Source organism: Mytilus trossulus, chromosome 14 (genome assembly GCF_036588685.1).
Source record: "Mytilus trossulus isolate FHL-02 chromosome 14, PNRI_Mtr1.1.1.hap1, whole genome shotgun sequence".
In the NCBI taxonomy this organism is placed as follows: domain Eukaryota; kingdom Metazoa; phylum Mollusca; class Bivalvia; order Mytilida; family Mytilidae; genus Mytilus; species Mytilus trossulus.
In genome coordinates, this window is record NC_086386.1 from 5291378 (window position 1) to 5316869 (window position 25492).

General features: G+C 33.0%; 3 protein-coding genes across 6 annotated transcripts; all 3 read right to left on the minus strand.

Moving 5' to 3' along the window:
* Positions 1-376: 376 nt before the first annotated feature.
* LOC134695738 (leucine-rich repeat-containing protein 74B-like) lies at positions 377-13387 on the minus strand. 4 transcript variants are annotated; one of them, XM_063557132.1, is made up of 13 exons: positions 13276-13387; positions 11974-12337; positions 10065-10246; positions 9427-9534; positions 7652-7745; positions 6769-6818; positions 5962-6043; positions 5554-5639; positions 4565-4759; positions 3528-3623; positions 1959-2219; positions 1180-1265; positions 377-657 (listed from the first exon to the last, which is right to left on the minus strand). In XM_063557132.1, the coding sequence occupies exons 2-13, from the start codon at positions 12329-12331 to the stop codon at positions 378-380; spliced, it is 1878 nt and encodes a 625-aa protein (XP_063413202.1). In that variant the 5' UTR covers positions 12332-12337; positions 13276-13387; the 3' UTR covers position 377. The 4 variants fall into 4 exon arrangements, with proteins under 4 accessions (XP_063413202.1, XP_063413203.1, XP_063413201.1 ...); XM_063557133.1 differs by lacking the exon at positions 13276-13387 and adding an exon at positions 13205-13228; XM_063557131.1 differs by lacking the exon at positions 13276-13387 and adding an exon at positions 12698-12721.
* A 1375-nt stretch (positions 13388-14762) lies between these two features.
* On the minus strand, positions 14763-15779 carry LOC134696935 (adhesive plaque matrix protein-like). Its single transcript, XM_063558902.1, has one exon. The coding sequence runs from the start codon at positions 15777-15779 to the stop codon at positions 14763-14765; it is 1017 nt and encodes a 338-aa protein (XP_063414972.1).
* A 2895-nt stretch (positions 15780-18674) lies between these two features.
* LOC134696936 (collagen alpha-1(XIV) chain-like) lies at positions 18675-22312 on the minus strand. Its single transcript, XM_063558904.1, has 4 exons — positions 22243-22312; positions 21468-22019; positions 20002-20214; positions 18675-19031 (listed from the first exon to the last, which is right to left on the minus strand). The coding sequence occupies exons 1-4, from the start codon at positions 22310-22312 to the stop codon at positions 18967-18969; spliced, it is 900 nt and encodes a 299-aa protein (XP_063414974.1). The 3' UTR covers positions 18675-18966.
* Between the last annotated feature and the right edge of the window lie 3180 nt (positions 22313-25492).

A 25492-nucleotide genomic window follows, 5' to 3' on the forward strand; every position in this document is an offset into this window, starting at 1 on the left:
TCAAAATTTGTCAAAGTAAATCTTGATAAGTCATAGAACGGCCTTCAAAACGGCGCCTTTGTTCACACAGAACAGCACGCTGTTAAGGGCCCCCAAATGACTGACGTAAAACTGTTCTAACAGGAAAACAAACTGTCTAAGTTATATGATTATAAAAAAAACTATAAAGAGAAACATCCTTGTGATAAATACATACACAAGTAAGTAAAAGTATCTACATTTATACATCAAAACACCAGTTGATCGATATATTTCTCACCTGACTTTGCTATTGAATTTCATCATCAAACAGTTGCATGTAAAGCAAATGAACAAAAATTTAGACAACCTATATAATTTTCGAAAAATAGAAAAAATAAAATAAAACACATTACAATTTAAGATTCTATATTTATTGGTGCAATGGATTCTAATGTTTTTCGTCCTTCGTCTGTTATTTCAAACGACAACGAAGCCGCGCTTTCACGACGATACATCGGTTTTTTCTTCGTCTCTTGTTTAGTTTCTATATTTTGAATCAATGCGTCATATTTTTCTTTCCTTGATTTTTCTACCAATTTTTGTAAATGTTTCATAGATTCTGATAATCGTCCGACCGTATCTGTACTTGCAAGATGTCTGACATGGGCTGCTTGTCGTCTGCCGTATACCAATTCACTGTAAAAGAAAGAAATTAAGATATGATGTCTACAAAAGAATTATAGTAGTCTTAAAATTCTTTACAGTATATTTTACTTTTTCTTTAGAATACAACTATCATCGAAATTTGATTTTTTTTTTTATATCAAAATCTATCAAACATAAAAATTTTAAAAAAATCATTGTAGTATATTGGTTTGGTCGTACCCCCTGAAAACAAATGTATAAAGGAGAATATTGTTTATCCGTATACTCTTCCCGCATCCATTTATATGAATTTCATTTTCTCTGAGTCCATTTTCTTTTAGCAAAAGGAAGCTGATAGGAGAATCACACCCCTTAAACTTTATACATGATAAGCAGTATTTGCGATCATCAACCGATGTACAGTACTCAAAACATCAAAATACTGGATTGGATATTTTGAGCACAAAATTGTTTTTCGAGTATTGAGTTTCGTTTTAGGACCATGTCCAGTCGATCGAGAAAGTGAGAAAAAGAGAGAAAGAGAGAAAGGAATACAATGTATAGAATACTCACTGAAGATCAATATTGTGGTTTTCGTCCAGATCCAATTTGTTCATCAGGGATTCGAGCTTGTCTTCCGATAGCTCCAAGGAAAATCTCTGTCAAGTAATGTGAATGTTCATTCATTAGATTAAGGAATATTTGTAAATAATATGATAATATAAGGTGTTTGTAACAAGTCTTAAGTAGGTATAGAATGGTGCAAATTTTAAAATGGCACTTCCATTGTTTCTTCGTAGCTTTTAATATTAGACCGTTCTCTGAATTTATATTCCGCTACAGAGAAACTAATTCAAAAATTGCATCGTAAAAAAATATTCAATGATTTATTCCACATGTGAAATTGTCAGTTCTACTCTGAATAAAAAAATACCATAATTTATAGAAACCAATATATTATCAAGTAGTATCTTGATTCAAAAGTAAAATATTGTAGTTATATATTCTCGTATACACGGGAAATATGTGCTTTAATTTCATGTTTCCCCCTATTATACACTAATTTAGACAATTAATAGTCATTTGCTTGTCTTGGTGAAGATTGAAAAACAAACAAGTTTTCTGTTGTGACGCTTCACAATATCAAAGTAAAGAGATTTCCAATGAGACAACAATCCAAAAAACTTACAAATGAAGCGGATTTACGCAATTATAGGTAACCTTACAGCTTGCAACAAATCTGTTTTATAATGAGCCTCCTGATCTTATCGCTTAGACTCCGAACTTTACAGTTAAAACCACAAACGACAAATAAAGAAATTATGAGAACAGAAATTTCAGCTTGTACATACCAAAAATCCATCTTTAAGTTCTTGTTTTGTAATATTGTTATCTGAGTCTTTATCAAATTGTCGGAACAAATCAATTAATCGCATATTCTCCTGTCTCATAAGTTCAAACAACAACAACATCGGGTCATAGTTCTCTAATTTCTTTTCTCTCAGTATTGAGGTGATTTTCTTTTTATTCGGTTCTTTGTGGTATACATGTATATCTCGAATGTTTTGAAGTTCTTCGTATGCGTCTAAAAATTCGTCGTCGACAGGAGTATCCTATGAACAAAACAAATGTAGCATGTAAACTAATAATACATATTTCATATTCAAATATAAAGTTGACTATGATCAGTCCAAATATGCCCCTTAAATTAGAAAAACATGCATGACAGATCTACCAAATTTACCACCTCCCAAGGCACAAGATATTTGGCTCATTTTGGTCAATGGATTACTACATTTATGGTTGGTCATTGCTGAAACCTTCAAGCAACAGTCAAGATTGGTAATAGCAATAAAAGCACTGTTGGGTCAATACACTTCAGTGGGTTCATATTAATTAATGTGAATATTTGTCATGTAGATAGAATCATAATCAAAACAGTGTGGTCCTGGCCATTGATTGACGACCTAAATTATCCCATTGACTGGGACAGATTATGTGAACGTTTGTCAGTAACGACCATTGCTCACTTCTTACTTATTATAGAATTTAAACTGTGGGGTCACCAAAGGTTCTTAACGCCTTTAATAATAAAATAATTCGAAAAATTATTCAGGAATAACCTTTATGTTTTGATTTATTATTGATATAAATCAACACATTGTATTATTCCGGAATCGTTTTTCGAATTGCTTTATTTAGGTGTTGAGAACCTTTGGTGACCCCACAGATTCAGTGTCTTCAACAAGTACATAGTGAGCTGTGATTGTTACCGACAAACGTTCACCTAATCTGTCCCAGTCAATGGGCTAATTTAGGTCGTCAATCAATGGCCAGGACCACACTGTTTTGAACATGATTCTATAAAGCCTTAGATAACATTCACTGGTAAATAAAATTGAGAAAGGAAATGGTGAATGTGTCAAAGCGACAACAACCCAACTATAGAGCAGACAACAGCCGAAGGCCACCAATGGGTCTTCAATGTAGCGAGAATTCCCGCACCCGTAGGTGTCCTTCAGCTGGCCCCTAAAAATATGTATACTAGTACAGGGATAATGGACGTCATACTAAACTCCGAATTATACACAAGAGACTAAAATTATAAATCATACAAGACTAACAAAGGCCAGAGGCTCCTGACTTGGGACAGGCGCAAAATTGCAGCGGGGTTAAACATGTTTATGAGATCTCAACCCTCCCCCTATACCTCTAGCCAAGGTTGTTTTGTTTATGTCTTGAAATATATGCTTACTTAAATAATTCATTATAAAATAAAAAGTTTTACAAAATTGGACATAAAATGTGTCCCCCTCCTTTTCCAATTTAAATTTGATTAAAACACCAGATCTACAAACACTTACATTCATAAACAGACACAAATAATGATTTCTATTAATAATGTTCTACATTATATTTACCTCTAAGTGCAAATTCTTTAATACGGATGTCGACGAAAGTTCAAGGCATTTAAGTATAGCAATGGCACCATCGGTTGTAAAAGGGTTACTGGTCAGCTGCAATAGTAGATAAACATCAGTTAGTTTAAACATATTTATTTGAAATGGATTTGAAAACAAGTTATTTAAATTCCTTTCCACTCTGCGGGTGCGATTGCTGCCTTGTAGCGGTATTAGCCTGCTCTTTTTCGAAATCTACAAGGGTGTCTTTAACTTGCAAGAGATATGGCTGTCTCTTAACACGGGTCAGCCATTTATCGTCCCCTTCCGACAGACTATCATCGTTTCCTCAAGACCATACTCGCAAATGGTGTCAAGGGAGAGCATCAGTTCACTCAGATGTAAAAGAACTCAAAGTAAGCTGTGGAGTTACTGATTTATTATAATAAATAAATACTGAAACAATGAATTGTATTATTAGAAAATTATATCAGTAATAGCTGGATTGTTTTCCATGAAAGAGGGCTGCTCTTCACAAGAGAGCTGTTCCACCAAGAGTTCTAAGTGGTGACGCTGAAATCACCAAGTAGTAAATGTTTCGGACGCCATCAGCAATGAATTGACAGTTAAGGAATGTCTGTTTCACATATGAAGACGGATATGCTCCAATTGCATGTCGTACCTACAACCCCGTCCTTTTATAACCGATGAAACCTATCGAGTTCTGCTTGGCGTCGGGTTTATTACTTACACAAGCAACACAACAGGTGCAACATCCGGAGCAGAACCGCCTTACTTGAGTATCCTGGTTTTTGTTTCTGTGGCTCAAGATTTATCTTTCTATGGTAATATGTTTTGTGTACTGTTTTTGGTCTCTTTCTGTTTTAATGCTATCAGTTTATTTTCAACTTACGAGTTTGGTATCGTTCGCGTATTTTCTATGACCATTTAAGATAACAACTAAGAGGTTACTGCAACATATGGACGACCATTAACAAAGCTTCTGAAATCTAAATGACACTAAAGGTTTCTATAATATAATTATTGTAATGTATTACCTTGACAGTTTCCAGTGTATCATTCAGTTTTAATCCCTTTAGAATGTGACCAAGGTGTGTGAAATTGATCCTAGTGTTTGTTAAATCTAGTTTGCGTAGAGTGTGATTTTTCATGAAATATTTCCCGAAGGCGATGGAACCTTCTTCGCCAAGTCCATTCCATGATAAATTGACGTCTATTAATTCTACGTTCTCCTAAAACATAAACAAAAAACAAAAACATTATGGTAAATGCAAAACTCTTTTAATAAATTATTTTATTTTTTCTTGATATTTCAAAAAGGTAAAGAATGTATTCAACTGAATGTAAATGGTGAAATCATTTTTTTTGATTGGTTGCGTCCATGACACGTGACGTCGCACTGAACATCGGGACTATCTGTTTTAAGATACGCACAATACACAACCATTGAAGGTGTCTAAATAGCGATCATTGTCTTGTTCAAAACATTTTCGGACGTAAAAACAAAACAGAAAAAAAGTCCTGGGATACAAGTTTAACATTTGATAGGAAATATTTATGTCGTGTTAGCTATAAATATAACGAAACAATGTGAAATTATTTTGTAAGTAAATATTTTTGTGTTCTAGTTAGGATAAAAATAAAGGCAGTGGGATAGGACATTTTTCTTTTGCCTGTGCAGACATGAAAATTGATTCAAACTCGAGCGAAACCTTCAGGAAATGTGTTTTTTTTCTTCCCTGATTAAATCTTCATACTTCCGTAAAACAAGGGAAATAAATGTAAAACTATTCCCATAAATAACTCAAGTTTAAAACAAAATACGTTTATTATTGCCAAGAAACCTTTAGAAAGTATCATTATATTCACTTGCACAAGTCACTAACTGCAGATAAAATATTGCCATGTGAAGAGATACTTTTTTTTTTTTTTATCGATATATAAGATTCTTTCCTCTCGCAATGTTACACAGAACCAGAAGTGCTATTGACAATAAATGCACATTTTCATGGCGCCAAATACTTACGCAAATAGCTTTTACAACTTCAGATGCACCACGCCCTCTTAAATGATTCCAACTTAAATCTAAATGCCGAAGTGTGAGGTTAGAGGCTGAAAAAAGAATACACCAAACTTGTAAATAATGTACGTAAAGTGCCAATTGTTCATTGTAATAGTTCAACCATCTGACAGTTCTCCTGCAGTATCTTAATTTATTGTGAAGTGTTGTGTGCACTGCTGTTTATCTGGTTTGTAGTAATATGGCTTTGTCTGAGTTTTGTCCTAAGACTTGTTAACCAAGTTGTGGTGATATTTTATTATCACTTTAAAATAGTCTGCCTCTTTTTACAACAACCTGCGTTATCATATAAAGCACCTTCATAAAATGTCTAAATGTTTCTTCTAATATAAATAATATAAAACAAATACTTACATATAGATTTTGCCATTTTACATCCAGCTTCATCATCTAGATCGTTCTCTTTGAGGACTAACTCTACGATGAAATCGTTCTCCTGGTAAAAATCAAACATTATAAGTCACAAGAAACTCATAACTGAATGAGAAACAATAAAAAATAGCACATGTTGAAAGCCATAACCCTTCCTAGAGCAAATTGGTTTACTGTTCACATTTCCAAAGTCCTTTTCAGAGTATAACAATAATACAATATTTTCAAAGTAAAACAAACTTCGTTGTATGAAAGTTATAAGAACAATGTTCGTTCATTTTTTGTTTACTTGTGTTTGTTAAGATGTCTTTTTGATAGAGTCAAGCCACTGAATAGTATATATTGTCATGTTGTAATTATACACTACTTTCCCATGTTTGGGAGAATATTGGCGCCTGGTAAAACGTTTAGACCCGTTGCATTTTATTAACCTATCATAAGCCTGTAGCTTGTTGTTCAGTCGTTTTCGTTTGTTAGTGAGGTTCGTGTCGTTTTTTTTCTATATAGATTAGACCGTTGTTCTGTTTGAATTGTTTCAATCTAGTCATTTGGGGGCCCTTAATAACGGCTTGCTATGTGAGCCAAGGCTTCGTGTTGAAGGCCGTACTTTGACCTTTAATTATATACTTTTTATAAATAGCGATTGGATGGGGAGTTGCCAGCAGCCTCATTGACCTTATACCACATCTTTTATAAAAATGAAGATGTGGTATTATTGCCAATGATACAACTATCCACAAAAGACCAAAATGTATTTATAATGTATGTGAAATAAAATCTAAATCTCACCTGAATCAATTTCGCAATATATACAGCTGAGTTTGCGTTTAGATGATTAGCTGAAAAAAGTACAGTAATGTTGTATGAGAATAGAATATGAATAGCAAATTTCAATTAGTCATCACGCTCAAACTAATTCTCCTTTGTCTGTGACGTTATGATGACACACTGATCCAGTGGTTTTCAGTGAATTGAAATCTTATTTTGTACTTCAACATTATATTGACACACTAATCGAATGATCTTCAGTGAAATCTTATTTCTTACTTCGACGTTATATTGACACAGTGATTCAGTGGTTTATAGTTAAATCTTATTTATTATTTTGATCTAATATTGACACACTGATCAAGCGGTTTACAGTAAAATCTTATTTCTTACTTTGTTCTTATACTGACACACTGATTCAGTGGTTTACAGTTAAATCTTATTTATTATTTTGATCTAATATTGACACACTGATCAAGCGGTTTACAGTAAAATCTTAGTTCTTATTTTATTCTTATATTGACACACTGATTCAGCGGTTTACAGTAAAATCGTATGTCTTACTTTGTTCTTATATTGACACACTGATCAAGTGGTTTACAGTAAAATCTTTTTTCTTACTTTGATATTATATTGACACACTGATTCAGTAGTTCACAGTGAAATCTTATTTCTTCAAATTCTGCTATAAGATATGTATATACAAGATGCTAGAAATTTTTATGAGACAGTAACCAATCAAATATATGTTTTCCCTACATGTTAATCTATACTTCGTCTTCCTTATTTATTCTTTAGACATGAATTATTCTTTAATATAAATAATGAGTAGTTGCTAATACATTAAGTACAAGCAAGATGATAAGTATATTTTTCATGTGAAAAGGGTACATGGTTAACTTACTTGATAAGTCAAGGTGTGTTAATGTTTTGTTACATTTTAGACATTCCTGTAAGTACTTCACTCCGGTAGGGTCCATTCCAACACGGGATAATTTCTGAAATACAAGATGCAAAGAATATTTTAGTACAATTTAGGATTGTTTTCTACTGAAATTTAATTTTTCGTACGCCTTTTCTGTCATTAGTTATGAGTAGCACGTACGTATAATGAGCGGTCGGGTTTGCAGAAATTTGGCATTTTTTTTTTTATTTAAATGAATTGATCAAAGATGAAATTAGCAATAATTACAAATTTTCGTTTATTTTAAAATACAGACGCTTTATTTTCAAATATATGTATATTTGATTTACAACGTCCTATTTCAATCATTTAGTTTGTTTTGTAGTTGATCGTACAATTACATTGAGACAATTGAAAGAATTTGTACATGTTTCATATTTCTTTTTTTTTCTTAAATTGGTGGCAGTGCCAATTTGTTGGGGAACGTAAAACGTTCAACTCTGAAAAATTCGCAACATGCAATATGTTTGGTACGATTTCACCAAGTAAAGCTGATGTTCAGGCTCCCTAACTATTTGTAAGATGTTTATATAAAAAAGAAGATATGGTATGATTGCCAATTATACAAATCTCCACAAGTGACAAAAAATGACACAAAAATTAGCAACTTTTAGCCACCGTAGGGCCTTCAACAATGAAGAAAGATCATACCGCACAGTCAGCTATAAAAGACACCGAAATGACAATGTAAAACTAACGGCCTAATTTATGTACCAAAAGAGAACGAAAAACAAATATGAAACACATAAACAAACGACAACCACTGAAATACAGGCTCCTGACTTGGGATAGGCACATGCATATGCGGTATGGGCTTTTCTCATTGTTGAAGGCCGTACGGTGACCTATTATAGTTGTTAATGTTTGTGTCATTTTTGGTCTTTTGTGGATAGTTGTGTCATTGGCAATCATACCACATCTTCTTTTTTATACATTCATACATTAATCCATATATTTTCACACGAAACCAGGACAAAAGTACAGGTGTATCATGTTTTCTTGTTGTAGAATATCTACCACAGTGTAAAAAATCGGAACGCAAAATTCAAGAAATCAAAAATAAGCCACTGTACATTTAAATATATATAGCCCAGGTGGTCGTGTGGTCTAGCGGGACGGCTGCAGTGCAGGCGATTTGGTGTCAAGATATCACAGTAGCATGGGTTCGAATCCCAGCGAGGGAAGAACAAAAATTTGAGAAAGCAAATTTACAGATCTAACATTGTTGGGTTGATGTTTAGACGAGTTGAATATACATTATGTACACAGCCATGTATCCACATCATTGGTTGCGATCCGATGGATAGATCTGTTGTAGAGTTGTCACTGACTCAGACGTACATTGTGTACTATAAATATAATTATTTTCTGTGACTGTATCTTACATTAATTTGTAGGATCCTTTACTACAGATAATTGAGCTGATCTGTAACAAGAACATCTCTATGCCTTATATATCATGTGTAGTACGACGCTAGATTAAAACTGACGAGGAAAGGTAACACACAGCCACCGAAAGCTTAATATTGTAGAGTCCAGGTGTTCGTGTGGTCTTCAGTGCAGGCGATTTGGTGTCACGATATCATAGTAGCATGGGTTCGAATCCCGGCGAGGGAAAAACAAAAATTTGCGAAAGCAAATTTACAGATCTAACATGGAGGTTGATGTTTAGACGAGTTGTATATAATATGTATATTATAATGATGTAAACTTACTACGTGTGTGATAAATACATTTTCCCTAAGCGCTTCTGCTATATGATGCATCCCCTTACTGCCAAGGTCATTCTCTGACAAGTCCAACTCTGTTATTTTGGAATTATTCTGAAAAAGCGAGAAACAAATATGTAACATGATAAGAAACATTTCATTGTGTTTCCATTGCTGTTAGTACTAGAGATTTGCACATGTCTTTATAATAATGGAGTGATACGGGTCTTTATTTCATTTTTTGTTTTCTTATTTTCGACATACAGTTGTGTTGGGTTTTGTTTTGAGCGAACACGCTCATGTATGCCTCTTTGTATATCGTTGTTGTAACCGAATATAATATTGGCAGGATCATAACAAAGAAAGCCTCTAAAATAGCATATAAACACTGAAACTGATACATTTCTCATACATATGTGTGTGCTGTCTCTATAAGACATGCTATATATACTTACAAATTGTGTTTTATCTATTGCTATGGTGCCCTTCGCAACTACTGTTTTAGCTATATTATTGTAGCGTCCCTCGTTCAGGATGTTGTTTACTTATAAGAGGATATATACTTACGACTAGTGTTGTAGCTATTGTATTGGTGCGGTGTCCCTACCAGAGGATATATTACATATAAGAGGATATATACTTACGACTAGTGTTGTAGCTATTGGCCTGACGTCCATTTCGTTCATCAACAGACAAGACAGATTACATGTCGGTTTTTCGATCTGACGTAGGAACGTTGTAGATGGTAAAAGGTCGTCCTTTTCGCACATTGAGGCATAATACTTTTTCACATCGAACTTTGAAAAGTTAGGCTCTGCTTCGGGTTCTAGAAAAAAAAGATAATGATGTAAAACATGATGTTTTCAAAAACATATTCGTCTACTTTACAAGTGAATGACAAGACGAGGGTCAATTAGATTGATATTATTACTTGATTAACGTAACCCAAAACAAAAATACCTAAGATCTTGTTTATTCTTATTTAAATTTAATTTAAATGGCACCTTTTTAGCCGCTTACTAAACAGGCCGATATACCAGCTGTAAACATGTCGAAATTATTGACAGCTTAATATGATGATATTATCGCTATTTTGTGCATTTTTCCTTTAATCTTTTTTGTGATAATTTTGTGCTGTACCAGCTCAAGCGACAAAAATCAATCTCGTTGAGATAATCAACGATAATCTATAATTATCGACAGCTATATAGGACGATATTATCGACAGCTAAAAAGGACGAAACAGTAACTAACGTTAAACATTTTAACATTGCCAATCGACAAAACCCTTCGTTCCGTTGGTTGGTACATTTTACATTTTTATTTTGTCAGGCTTTGGAGATTTTCCCCGTTTGATTGTACTCCTCTTTTCTTAAGAGAAGTCGACATCAGCTACAGTAAAGCATGTCGATATTAAACATTTATTTCCATTGCCATACCAAAAGATGAAGATTTTTTCACTTACAAAAATTCCTATTTGCTGAAATTAATTTTCGATGGTGAATTTAACAACGCATATTATGTTGTCTTTAAATGCATATCATTAAAAAATGTAAGAGACTCACTTAAAATGAAATATATAATGAGTTCGATGGTACGTTTTGTCAATTTGAAATCCGGCTGTCTACACACTTAAAATACAAAATTAATACCGAAAGTATCATTATAAAATATCGCATACGCATTTTCACTGCAAATTGTTTATTGGTTCGAATTCACATTATGATAAAAACTATACTAAGATGTGGTAAGCAATAATTCTGGTGGTCTTAATCCTTTACAAACTATTAACCTACAAACATTTATATAAAGATTTAATACTTTTTTTGCAAAAATACTATTTTGATGAAAAAAATGTAAAAACGATAGACAGAAGCATGTTTATACTACAGTGTGGATGTTCAAGAAATACCTGGTAATGGAAAATACATTTTCATGCATGGTAATCCGTGATATATGTGTTTTCATACATGATATATATTGTGACATTTCCGGCTGAATGTGTTTATTCCCGTTTACCTCGGTTCAGGGAATACAAACCATAAGCCAGTTTGAGACCCGAATAACTCATAAATATGTTGTTCAATATTACATATTGTGTAACCTGGTTAATATTACGATCAAGTGACGCAATATGTATTTAAATTTTATGAACTCTTTGTTTCTATATAATATATATTATTGACGGTCAACATTAAAAATCTTTAAAAAAACTATGTATTAGGGTTTTTTCACGATATAAATCATGCTTACCTAAATCTTTGTTCATACATCTGGAACACATGACGTGCACTTATACTAAATGCAAATAATATATTCTCAACTATATATACTAATTTTACCTTGTGAAAAAGGAACACACGTAATATGCGAAACTGTTGAGGAGTTTGTCATCCTGAATCCCCCCCCAAAAAAAAATTAAATTAAAAGACAATTCCAACATCCAGTTAAAAAGGTCATTTTAACCCTTATTATTCTTTGATAAAGCTGGTCTTCATAAGTGTGAAACTTATCAGAAAGTCCAAGATTAAGTCAAAATTAAAATATACAAACCATCAAAGTAATATGCATCTAGTTCTTCTTCCGTTAGGTCCTCCACCTCAATGGGTGTACAGGCACGGTTTACTTTTGGTGTAGATATTCGTCGTGCAGCAGTAAGGAACATTGTCGTTTCTCTCATCTTTTTCTCAGGTTCCACATTTTCATCATTCCTACTCGTAATGACAGCAATATCTGGTGATACTGGGTAATTGTCTTCTCCATCCTGTATATTGTATTTTGAATTAGGCTCTACAGATTTGGCCCGTTCTATGCGTACTTGTTTACTTTCTGCAAAAGTTCTAGATCCCTGTGCACTATGTCGTAACTTCTTTACAGGATCCGTGGCCAAAGTCATTACTGATGTCATCATTCAAATCTGTCATATAAAAAAATCACAACACTAAAAATTATTAAACTCCAAAGTACATGTAGTAGCAATTCAAAGATATGTCATTTGTCAGGATATCTAATCATAAAGCATAAATAATAGTACATAATTTAATTAGAGGGTAGACTGTAATGTTAGGGTTCTAGAGGGAAATTAATAAACTGACCGTTACAATATAATATATATAACAACGTAAACAAACATTTATCCATGAACACATGGAATTAAAGGATACTATCTAAAACAGACAGCAACCCACACATTCATTAATACCGTTTTGTTAAATTTGATTATATATGGCAAAATAAAATAGACAAACGAGAAAATATAATTTTACAATCACATTACTATTAGTTCCTTTTTAGCCTCTCATTCAAAATATCAATTTCAAACATGAATGGGTTTTAAAAGTTTTATTTACTTTTAATCTTCTTTATTGGCTTATACAGTTTATAAACAACGCATTTTGGTTTAATGACACTTAAAATACAAGGAAAAAAGTTAATATTTAGAACAATTTTAAAATCCCCCCTTAACATTTCTAAAACGCCATATAAACAAAATGATTTCAAAGTCATTCATATATTTCTAAATCATTTCAGCGAGCATCTGTATAGGAAACATCGAATAAATCAATTTTTCTTTTCAAGTTGTTGAAGGATCGTAAATTTTGAATAAAATGGTGGAGTTATTTCTCCTTTAGCACAGACCTGATATCTTTATTAATAAAATGTGTTGAATGTAGCATTGCAAGCTTAAAACAGCAACAAAAGCGTATATGTTATCTTATCTTTTAAATATTCATTTAATTTAAAATTGGCAGAGGAAGATTATGAAAAAAAAGATTCATATTACTTCTGATCAATCAATGACATACTGTGGATCGTTTTAGAGATTGAAAATGATTAAAATAATTATCGCCCTACCTTTTCACAGAAATGTCCATACATCCAAACAAAAAGTTAAAAAAATATATTAAAATGAATCTAAAGAAAGTAGATGTTGTACTGTTTAAACATGTCTTTCAATTAGCGAATGTTATGGAATACAATTTATTGATAATTATGTAATTTTGTTCTAATTGCGTTTGTTTTTAATCGGCTTACATAGATCTATTGTAAATGTCAAATTTAAAACATAATCAATGTTTTGAAGTGTTTAATATAATTCGAAGAGAGCAGCTATTTTAATTTTAAATTTCGGACACAATAATGGTTGTATGTCTTTAAAATTTAAGGATAAAATCTAGGACTATTTTTTCACTTTAGATAACGTTATGTATCTCATTTTCCTAATAAAATTAAAAAGGTCGTTACTCGTGAGTTGTGGTCCAATGCAAAAAGAAAGTTATAAATCTGTAACTATATGAATACACAGGAGAAGGCATAAGCAGTATGTTTATAAGAGATATTTATAAATCTAAATATAAGAAATGTAGACTGAAATACGATGTGATAAGAAATGAGTAATTTAAGGTAGCCGTCACCATACAACCTTCAACAGCGAGCAAAACCCGTACAGTATAGTCAGCTATACAATAATTCAAAATGTCAAACGAAAGACAAATCATACGATAAAATTAACGACCTGATTTATGTAAAAAACAATGCACTGAAAAAAATATGACAACTCTACTCAACTCCGAGGATATCAAAATATCATATGAAGAAAGGACGGTCGGCCAAACACTTTACATATTTTTGAATGGTTTATTCAACATTTATACCTCCCTTAGTACAGGATCGGTTGTGAAACAGCTATTTAATAAAGATCAATGGCCTTTTTCTTAGAAAAAAAAAAACAAACCTCAAAACTTTTTTTTGTTAGATTTCGTTAAAATTATTTTAAATATGATATATTAAGACGGACTCTGACTTCTTTTAAATTGGGGTTTACTTTGCGTATTGCTGTGTGTTTCTTTACTCATCTTTAGCTTAGAGGTCACAGTAAAGAGAGGGGATTGAGATCTCACAAAACATGTTTAACCCAAACGCATTTTTGCGCCTGTCCCAAGTCAGGAGCCTTTGGTTTTTGTTAGTCTTGCATGATCCCGACTGATTTTCTCGTTGGACATTGAAGACCCATTGGTAGGCTGCGGTATGTATCTGCTCTATGGTTGGGTTGTTGTCTCTTTGACATATTTCTTCTTTCCATTCTAAATGTTTTTTATATGTGGTTAATTCTTCTGTCAGGAATTTCGTTTCTTGAAATTACTTAAAAACCTTAATTCTATTCATTGGTAGATAAGAAAATTTGGTTTGAAAATATTGCTGTATCTGCAGAGACACATTTATATATCATATCCTAAAGGTGATGCAGGTGTGGTATTTAATATATATTACTTAGGAAAGAATTATATGCAATGTGTACTTTAACATTAAATCATGATTGTCTATAGTTGCTTAAATCTACGTCATTTGGTCTCTGGGGGATAGTCGCACTTACTCCCGAACGTCTCATTGGTAATCATACCACATTTGGTCTCTGGGGGATAGTCGCACTTACTCCCGAACGTCTCATTGGTAATCATACCACATTTTGTCTCTGGGGGATAGTTGCACTTACTCCCGAACGTCTCATTGGTAATCATACCACATTTGGTCTCTGGGGGATAGTCGCATTTACTCCCGAACGTCTCATTGGTAATCATACCACATTTGGTCTCTGGGGGATAGTCGCACTTACTCCCGAACGTCTCATTGGTAATCATACCACATTTGGTCTCTGCGGGATAGTCGCATTTACTCCCGAACGTCTCATTGGTAATCATACCACATTTGGTCTCTGGGGGATAGTCGCACTTACTCCCGAACGTCTCATTGGTAATCATACCACATTTGGTCTCTGTGGGATAGTCGCATTTACTCCCGAACGTCTCATTGGTAATCATACCACATTTGGTCTCTGGGGGATAGTCGCATTTACTCCCGAACGTCTCATTGGTAATCATACCACATTTGGTCTCTGGGGGATAGTCGCACTTACTCCCGAACGTCTCATTGGTAATCATACCACATTTGGTCTCTGGGGGATAGTCGCACTTACTCCCGAACGTCTCATTGGTAATCATACCACATTTGGTCTCTGAGGGATAGTCGCACTTACTCCCAAACGTCTCATTGGTAATCATACCACATTTGGTCTCTGGGGGATAGTCGCATTTACTCCCGAACGTCTCATTGGTAATCATACCACATTTGGTCTCTGCGGGATAGTCGCATTTACTCCCGAACGTCTCATTGGTAATCATACCACATTTGGTCTCTGGGGGATAGTTGCACTTACTCCCGAACGTCTCATTGGTAACCATACCACATTTGGTTTCTGGGGGATAGTCGCACTTACTCCCGAACGTCTCATTGGTAATCATACCACATTTGGTCTCTGGGGGATAGTCGCACTTACTCCCGAACGTCTCATTGGTAATCATACCACATTTGGTCTCTGGGAGATAGTCGCACTTACTCCCGAATGTCTCATTGGTAATCATACCACATCTTTTTGTATTAGAATACTGCTGCACTATTGTAAATTTGTTTATATAATTTAATTTAGGTTTTAGAAAGAGAATTATAGAATTACACGTGACCTAATCTGCCTTGTTCTTGATTAGCACAGGTGTCAAAGCATTACGTTTAAGACACAAAAGATTTACCTTCGACTTCCATAATAAGCTCCTTATAGAAATATGAACTATAGAATTCAAAGGTCTTTATAGCCCGGGGCCGTGTCAGCAAAATGTCCTAGGACTAGTTCATGTCTTATGATGGTCTTGGGTCAGGTTAATGAAAGTCTCCTAAATTAGATGTAATAAATTTGGTCCTTAAGTAATGATGTATGAATAGGTGTTTTAGAATAATCCTAAAACCTACGATGTCCTCAAACGAAATAAAAGCAACAAACATGACAAAAACTCTCTAATATAGCTATTAATACAATTTTAAACTATTATAATGTTATATTAGAATTATAATTAAATTTATCAAATCTTTTATGTTAGAAAACATTTTTCAATATTTGTTAAAGATTCAATTGTGTGACATTATTTTCAACTATAGACAAATTTTATCTTTAAAATACTTCCAGATTTCAACAAAAAGCGTTCAGTATTTAGCTTGAGTTTATATGGAATAATAAGCATATAACAAGAACTTCATGTGTGTGTGCTAGAACTTACTTGATAGATCTTGATACACATATCTAAATAAATTGAAATATTGCGGGAGTCATTTGGTGACGCGCTTTTCTATAAACTAAAATAGCTTTTCTATATAACAATATATGGCATGTGTTTGTCTTGTATGATTTTTAATTTTAGTTCATATATATTTCGGAGTTGAGTATACACAGTTTTGTTAAAGCCACAGCTGAACCACGCCACATTTCCCATTTCCATTCTACATTTTATCATCATGAGAAACAGTTGAACGAAACGGTGCAATGTTAATTATTTATATGTGAAAAAAACCTTTTTCTTTAATTAACCCTTAATAAAATCGAGTGGACACAAAGACAAAACTACATATGTACATTAAATGGTAGCGTGTGCTGGTGGTTTTGCCACAGGAGATGTGTATGCGTCTAGTTCTGTGGGGGGAAGTTAATACTATATCACTGCTGTTGGCTAACTCTCTTGTGGGTGAAAAGAAAGTACAAAATGTACATATAATTGAAATTGAAATTGGAAGAACACGGAATGTTTCAAAGAGAAAACAACCTGACCATATAGCAGAAGACAGCCACCAGACACCAATGAGTCTTCTACGCAGTGAGAAAAATCCACTCGGAGGCAGGCTTCATAATTTGTCATACTGTTTATACTTTTGATGACGGAATGACTACATAACATTCACTTACATATGTATTGGTGATCTTAGAGGAATTTGCTTGATATAAAAATAAGAAGATGTGGTATGATTGACAAAGAGACAACTATATCCCCCCTCCCCAACAGACCAAATGATATAGAAGTACACACATTATCATTCTTAAGTAGAACTTGGTTTCCATAGCTAAAAAACATAATGACATAATGTAGAAACTGTTTTCTTGCAGAATAAGGATAGTTTTGTAGGTACAATACGACGTAAATGTCAACAAGACGTTGCTTTATTCTGAGCCTGATTATCCGATATAAAACACTGATTAGAATTGTTTGAAAAGACGGACAAAAATCAATCGTTAATTTGGACTTCTCTGTCAGATTTCTTTTACTTTGTTGATGAATTCATTTATCACCAATGTGAAATTAATGCTGGATTTTGTCGTCCAAATTACCTTAAGGCCATAACAAGTTCCATGAAACAACAAATTACTGTCAGTATTAAGACGAATTACAGTCGCTAATGTCTCAAGATTATTTCAAATCTAACTTCAAAGTGAGGCGGAGTGATTTGATGGGGAATCAAGATAAAGTTAATTGATTCAATTATCCTCTAATGAGATTCTGGATTGTATGTATTTTGAAAAGGTCTTGGAGCTTAAAAGTAAGCGAAGGACGGTATATTCTACAAATTATAAGCAACATCTAACAATGTATGATAACTTTTGGTAAGCTTTTAAAAAGAAAAATAATAGTGATGACAGTTTTTTAAAGCTATTCATGACAACTTAGCACATACTTACAACTTCTCGTCTAATTAAATTGCTTGAATTTGCCTTCTAATTTTCACAGTACATGTACATACTTTTTCTGTGTACTTGTACAAATGCAACAAGTTTTAAAAACTAGAACTACTATTATATCAAATAATCGAAACAACAATTTTCATCACCAGAACACCACAAAAACATATAACAGCTGTGGTTATGAGTTAAATCAGATCTAAACACAAATTTTAGATATCTTCGAAGCACACTTTCTATGGTAAACCATAGGGTGATTATTGCTCAATCTTTAGTTTTCTGTATAACATTTTAGGGGTGGTCGTTTATCTGTTTTTCTTATTTTTTTATACATAACAAAATGGCTGTATTTCTAAGACTTTAAATTTTGTTTTAAATTTTTATTACCCCCTTGTTATCTTTCCTAGTTTTTCATCATAATCCTATTAAACTGCTGACTTATCAACAAAAAAACCCCAACCTAAAACGCTAACTGAATAAAACTATTCATTTCCAATGTTAAAATCCAGATATGTATTAGGGTAAGCTTTTTTTTAAACCGATACCTGATCATACCTCAGGATTGAACAATGTGTAAGGATAACACAAGAGACCTATTGTTACGGTATGGAGGCTGATCATTGACATCACAGCGGGTTGTAACATAAGCACCACGCGCACGACACTTGTCACAAGAGGAGCAATATTTACTGACTTCACAACGGGTTTTAGTTCGTGTCGTTTAATCTGTCGAATGTTGTGTTTTGATGTTGTTCGTATCTAAACATCTTAGGTATGTATTTCTTTCTGAGACTAATGTTTTTTCACTGCCTTTTAAATTCGTCCTTACTGTACATGATGAAAGAATGATAAGAATATCTATGTTTGAAAGGAAAATATGTACAAAATACTAATTAAGAATAAAACAGTTGACGAAAAAACAGAATAATGTTACAGTATAGAATCAGTATAAGAAAGGTACAAAAAACCTTTTTAGATTTCTGTACAATGTTCTAATTAAGTATATTCTTTAGAAAATGAAGAGCTGTTGTTGTTATGAAGGCGGCGATACTTGGATCTGAAAAAGAGATAAATCTTTTATTAAATCGTTGCAGCACACACATCTTGATTTTTGTTATGTTTTTTTGTTTTATCCAGACATTCATGTTTTTTGTTTTATCCAGACATTCATGTTTTTTGTTTTATCCAGACATTCATGTTTTTTGTTTTATCCAGACATTCATGTTTTTTTTTTATCATATACATGAGGAGGTTTGGTATGATTGACAATGACAAATCAGCCAGAAACCAAAATGACATGAATCCTGACATTACACGGTAACATTCTTAATATAAAAAAGAAGATGTGGTATGATTGCCAATGAGACAACTGTCCACAAGAGATCAAAATGACACAGACATTAACAACTATAGGTCACCGTACGACATTAAACATGTATATGTACGTGTTAAAATGTAAAGATACTAGTTACAGTAACTGAGAGAAGCTTGTGTTATACCGTCATTATTAAACATAATTTGCACCCCTAGTTTTTGGTGGGGTTCGTGTTGTTTATTCTTTAGATTTCTATGTTGTGTCATGTGTACTATTGTTTTTCTGTTTGTCTTTTTCATTTTTAGCCATGGCGTTGTCAGTTTGTTTTAGATTTACGAGTTTGACTGTCCCTTTGGTATCTTTCGTCCCTCTTTTAAAGTTTATCCACTTCGTTTTTCTTCTAGTCTTTTAACCATGGTGTTTTCAGTTCAGATTGCTGACTTACGTAACAGTTGGAAATAAAAATAATTCATATTTCGTGAAATATGAATGCGACATTAAACTTTTTTTGTAACGCATTTTCCATAAATAATAGACATAACGAATTTATTGAAAATTTTAAATTTGAGTTTCCATCAACTTTTTATTATAGATTTAAGGTTAAACGGTCACAACAGACAATACTTGAAAAAAGAAACTTAAAAAAAAAAAAAGAAATAACAAGCAGAATGAATTTGATACAACAAATTTCGTTAAATTGAAATTAACTTACCCAAAATAACAGCATTAGAACCAAAATTAGGATCCACTGGAGCTAACACAAGACTTGTGTTTTGGACCATTTCAGTTGGTAATAATACTTGATGCGTAGTTGTTAAGTCTGCTTCTGTTGTATGTAACTCTGCATGCGTTGAGGTGTAGTCCATCGAAGCAATTACAGGATCTTCTGGGCAGTCGGAAAGTAAAGTAGCAGCAATATTGCTTTCTAAAACATAAAGGATTTTTAATTGACCATGATACACAATATAAACAAGAGAACGTGTGTCGAAATTTGTAATAAAACGTATGTGGACATAGTATATTTCTTAAGGATCAACCATTTTAATTGAAAGAGGGGGGGGGGGGGGGGGGGGCGTTTTTGTTTCTTAGACAACATTTTATTATTTATTTTTCAACGCGGTCATTCAGATATTTGTTTCACAAATTTAACACTATAAGTTATATTCAGAATATTTTTTTTGTCATTTGCTTGACCAGGATTTTTTCCCGCCATCAAAGTAGAAATCAAAATATTAAAAAAAAAACCCAACAACATAAACTCCCTTGGAATTTAATTACTATTGAGTTATTTACAACACATGGTTAGAAATATTTATAAACGTTTAATGATATTCTTTGTGTAAAGGTTGCGTTTCATGGTCAGAATAGAATGAACCGATTTAAGAATAAAACATATTTTGCATAGAGCAGAACTAATTGATCTTTTAATATTGTGTCATACAAATAAGTTTTATTTAAAGAACTTTATATCAAATGATATCAACTGTATTCGAAAAGATAGGAGAAAAACTAAGAGATGTTGCCTGGTTGTCAATGAAACATCTATCTAACAAAGGCAAAAATGACAAAATACGAAAAAAGTAAACGCACGGTTGACAAGACTAAACATACCATTTACTATAAAATAAGTTATAAAAGACCCGAGATGACAACATGAAAAAAATATATATAATAAAGTAAACAAGGCTCTGATTTCACAGGCACTTGTCTCAGAATTTTTTTCCTATATACCTTAATATAACACGAGGTACTGAACTATTTTTTTTGAAAAATGACACCCAGTCCCGAATTCCCGTTATTTTTTTATTTCTCGGTTGTCAAACCTACTTAAACTTAATAAGCCGTAAATCTAAATTGATTTATCTACACAATGGTATATGACACGACTATCATTGTTGTCGGGATCATAAGAAGCAGGCCTCAGAAGTCGGTCAACGGGATGTTTTTTTGCATACGTCTCAAGCTTAAGGTATATAGGAAAATTTTTTTCAGGGTATGTTCGCCAAAACAAAATCAGCCCAACGACGAAAGCAATCTCAAGGTCAACAGACATTTTTGATAATGTGACAAGATAGACGCATCTATAAAGCAATTCGCATTAAAAAATGCACCACTATATTTTTATTGACCTCTAGATATCTTATGGTTATATATCTCCTTGACAAAACACAAACTTACCTAATTTCGGAACAAGGTCAGGAACTAGATTGCACAAGTATACAAAGCTTGACACGTACAACAGATAGTACGAATCAGGATCGCTTGCTATTCCCTTCAGTTCAGCATTACTGGCAGAGAGAGCAGAACCTATCCCCAACGAAAACACATCAGCGCCATCTGCTCGTAAATTATCAGCTTCCGTTTCAGGTTTAGGATATCCGGAAGACTGTCCATCAGTCATGACGATAACTGCAACTTCAGCTCCAGACCTAGCCCCTTTTGCTGTTGTAAGAATTGTGGATTGGGTATAATTAATAGCCATTCCTGTCTGTGTATTTCCATTTGTTATTGTTCCTTTCAAGTTGTTGATTTTTTGTAGAAGTTCTGTTTTATTTGTGTACGAATCAAAAGCAATGTCAAGTCTGTTATCAGAGGAGAACGTCATTACAGATACTTTAAGGTGTTGCTCATCAATGGTTAGGAATTCTGTGACGTTGTATATGAATTCTACTGCTTCGTCAAAGTGCCGTTCTTGTATACTTCCTGATCTGTCAACAATATAAACAACATCTGAAAATGTAAAAAAATAGAAAAAATCCATATGATATGGTAATAAATTATAGAATTCCTGTTAAACTAAGACAACCGAGTTCATAATATCAACAGAAACACTATATAACTCATCGACGACCACCCCATAAAAATAAAATAAAATGAAAAAATTAGAAATAAAGATAATAAAAAAAACACACAACACCACCCAAACCCCCAAAACCACCTCTTAACTCTATACCTTTTATAACACAAAGTGCTAGTGGCAGAATAGAAACCAAAGCATACACATGTATCATATGCATGGTCATGATCTTGCGTCTTTGAATATCTTATAAATTGCTGATGAATTTATAGGTACACGGGATGTCGTGACGGTATAGCCATGACACTGCTGACACTAATGTCATGTCTATACAAAAATACTGGACCAAAACTTACGGTCTTGAATTGATAATGTAAGTAATCGGTAAATTAAGGTAAAAATATTTGCATGTTGTTTTACTCGTTTTTATTAATATACAAAATGTATTTAATTACTATCAGATAATGCAATGTGTGGTTTGAGCGCTTAAGTTTCATGAACATTTCGTTTGTATTATGAACTATCATTATAGCAATTTTGTATATGTGTACGAATGCACGCAACAATTCGGTTACAACGTTCTTATGTACTTAATTTGCATGATACATTTGTCAGTGGGACGTTTAATTTTAAGAAAATACATTTTCATCTGTGTTGCCTCGTTTTGATATTTGCATGATGCCAAAAATGATGCGTCTCTCGCAACTGACTTAATCTTCCAAGTATGACGAATGATACAAGCATAGAAGGGGACGCTTAGTCTGTAGACCTGTCAAATTGAAAGAAACCGTATATTATAGTTATTGTAATTTGACCTGTGTGAAAATAAAAACGAAGATGTGGTATGATTGCCAATAAAACATCCGTCCACAAGAGACCAAAATGACACAGACATTAACAACTAAAGGTCACCGTACGGCCTGATTATTTTTGCTTTAAAGTATACAGATCAGTTTTGCTGATTATTTAGAACCGTTTGAACGCTGGCAATTTGTTGTTAACACCCTTATCCCTTACTGTTTTGTTGGTGTTTCTCTTCTCACAACTTAAGGATACGATTTTTTCTTAAATTTTTGTATAGAAAGCTTTTGTAAATATTGGCTTATGTCACCGAAATATTTAAGTAGACAGACGGAATATAAAAAAATCGCATTTAAAAGACATTTGCCTGTCCCAGGTCAGAAACCTGTGGTTGTCGTTTGTTTATGTGTAACTTATACGTTTTTCGTTCATTTTTTTAATATAAAATAGGCCGTCAGTTTCCTCGTCTGAATTTTTTTACATTGTTATTTCGGGGGCTTCGATAGCTGACTATGCTGTATGGTCTTTGCTCATTGATGAAGGTCGTAAAGTGACTTATCGTGTTAATTTCTGTGTCATTTTAGTGTCTTGTGGAGAGTTCTTGTCTCGTCGGCAATCATACCTTTTTATATATACATATAGACTCGGTTTAAAGTGGTTCGTGGCCTATTCAAAGTTTCTATCAGAAGTGCCGTATTTTTTGTTGTTTTATTCTTTACAAAATTGAATCAAATTGGTCGAGAAAAAAAAATAGGGGGTCACGGACCATTTCAGCTCAAGATTTTACATTTAAACAGGTATGTAAAAGGGACCATTTTTCAATGAAATGATAGGGAAAATAGAGGTGTTGACATAATTTATTGGATAAACAAAAAAACGTTCTATGACACTTGGTCCAAAACTGAAATATAAAAAGCTGAAATATAGCTTCAAAGCATGAGCAAATGAAGAGAATAGGTCACCGATAAGAAAGAAAAATTATTTTGGCTTAAAACCCAAATTTTGGCGGGAAAATGGGTAAAATGTCATTTTGACTCTTTAACAAATACGGATTATTACGAAAAAATTCTATAATTCACATAACTACAATGATTAAACAGTTCTAATCAATCAAAATATTTAAAAAAAATATATCGAATTTCCGACAAATACTTTTGTATTATGCGCAGTCGAATAGTCCCGAGCCACCTTAAAACTAATCCCGAACAGTCCTGTATTTTTATGAAAACTGTATGTAATGTTATATGTTGCTTGCGTTTACTACCACAACTTGAAGGTGTTATAGTAGTTTTATATTTTAACAAATATATATATAAAAAAAACATTATCAAGTCTACTTTAAAAAGTTTAGACAGATAACAAGCCAAATTAACGAATCAAATAAAAAACACGAAAAACATAAATAGATTAATAGAAGTGCCATTTTGTTGTCTACTTTAAGGAGTCCCAAGCTTTTCAACTCGTTCAGGGACATAATTCGTAATTCGATCTTACAACAAAAGTTAAAGAATAAACAAGTTTTTAATTTGATTCTTAAATTTGATAAAAATTTAAAGTCTATCAATGAATTCTGCTGACACTTCCGTGATAAAGTTATGTATTTAAGATCATTCAGACAAATACTTAAATAACTGTAGACAGTTAACACCAGATTAGAATCATAATAGGGCTCGCTGTTTTTAATTATATTATGACAAAGAAGATTAAAAATCTAAATGTAAAACTATCATGACAACGAAATAAACTATCAAAAAATTGTCTCCCTATTTTGATGAAAAACAATTGATTCAATTTCCTACTTTCCTGACTATCTTGTAATGTGTATGTTGTAGTCTTTCGCATGCCCTTCATCCTGATACACACCTACACATTGCATTGATTGTTGTTTTATTCTCGGTCTGAATATGCATGGTAAATTGACCAATAGATGTTAAAGAATCAATAAACTTCCTAATGAGTATGTCTTTCTGTTTTAGAGCAGTCTTATGTTGTTGGTTTTGATATTTTGTTCACAGTGTTGCATTTTGGCGACACCCTTTTTTTCCTTTTAACGATTTGTGTACCCTTGCAGTATTGAAAAGGCAAAGTTTGCGTACATGATCATACTCACATGTACTGTACAAATATGAATCGTACATAAATGATTTATAAACGTGTAAATTATGTCTTTAGTATACGAGGAATTAAAATCACTAATGTAGACCACCTTAAACCTTAAAACATTTCCAAACGATTCCAGGCGTCTATCAAAAAGATTTTCGAATATATATCTAGACTGAGTCAAACTTAGCTTCAAATGCATGTACAATTGACGATGTCATTGTGATATTGTGGTATCTTGACTCTTAACTTTTTAATTTCGACAAGTGGACCCATAAAGTGTCATAGAATAATACGTATCGTGTAGGGTTGAAGTCATAAAACGATGCTCAGTGCTTGGAGCACACAAATCTTGCTCGAAACATGAAATCCAACATTTTAATTGGTTGATTTTCGAGTACGAGTTCAAAAATCTGACTCAAGTTTTATTACCGCAAGACCTTGATTTTATAGGTTAAGTTCTTTAAACATTTCCCAATTTCTTGGTTGGCAAAAAAAAAAACAC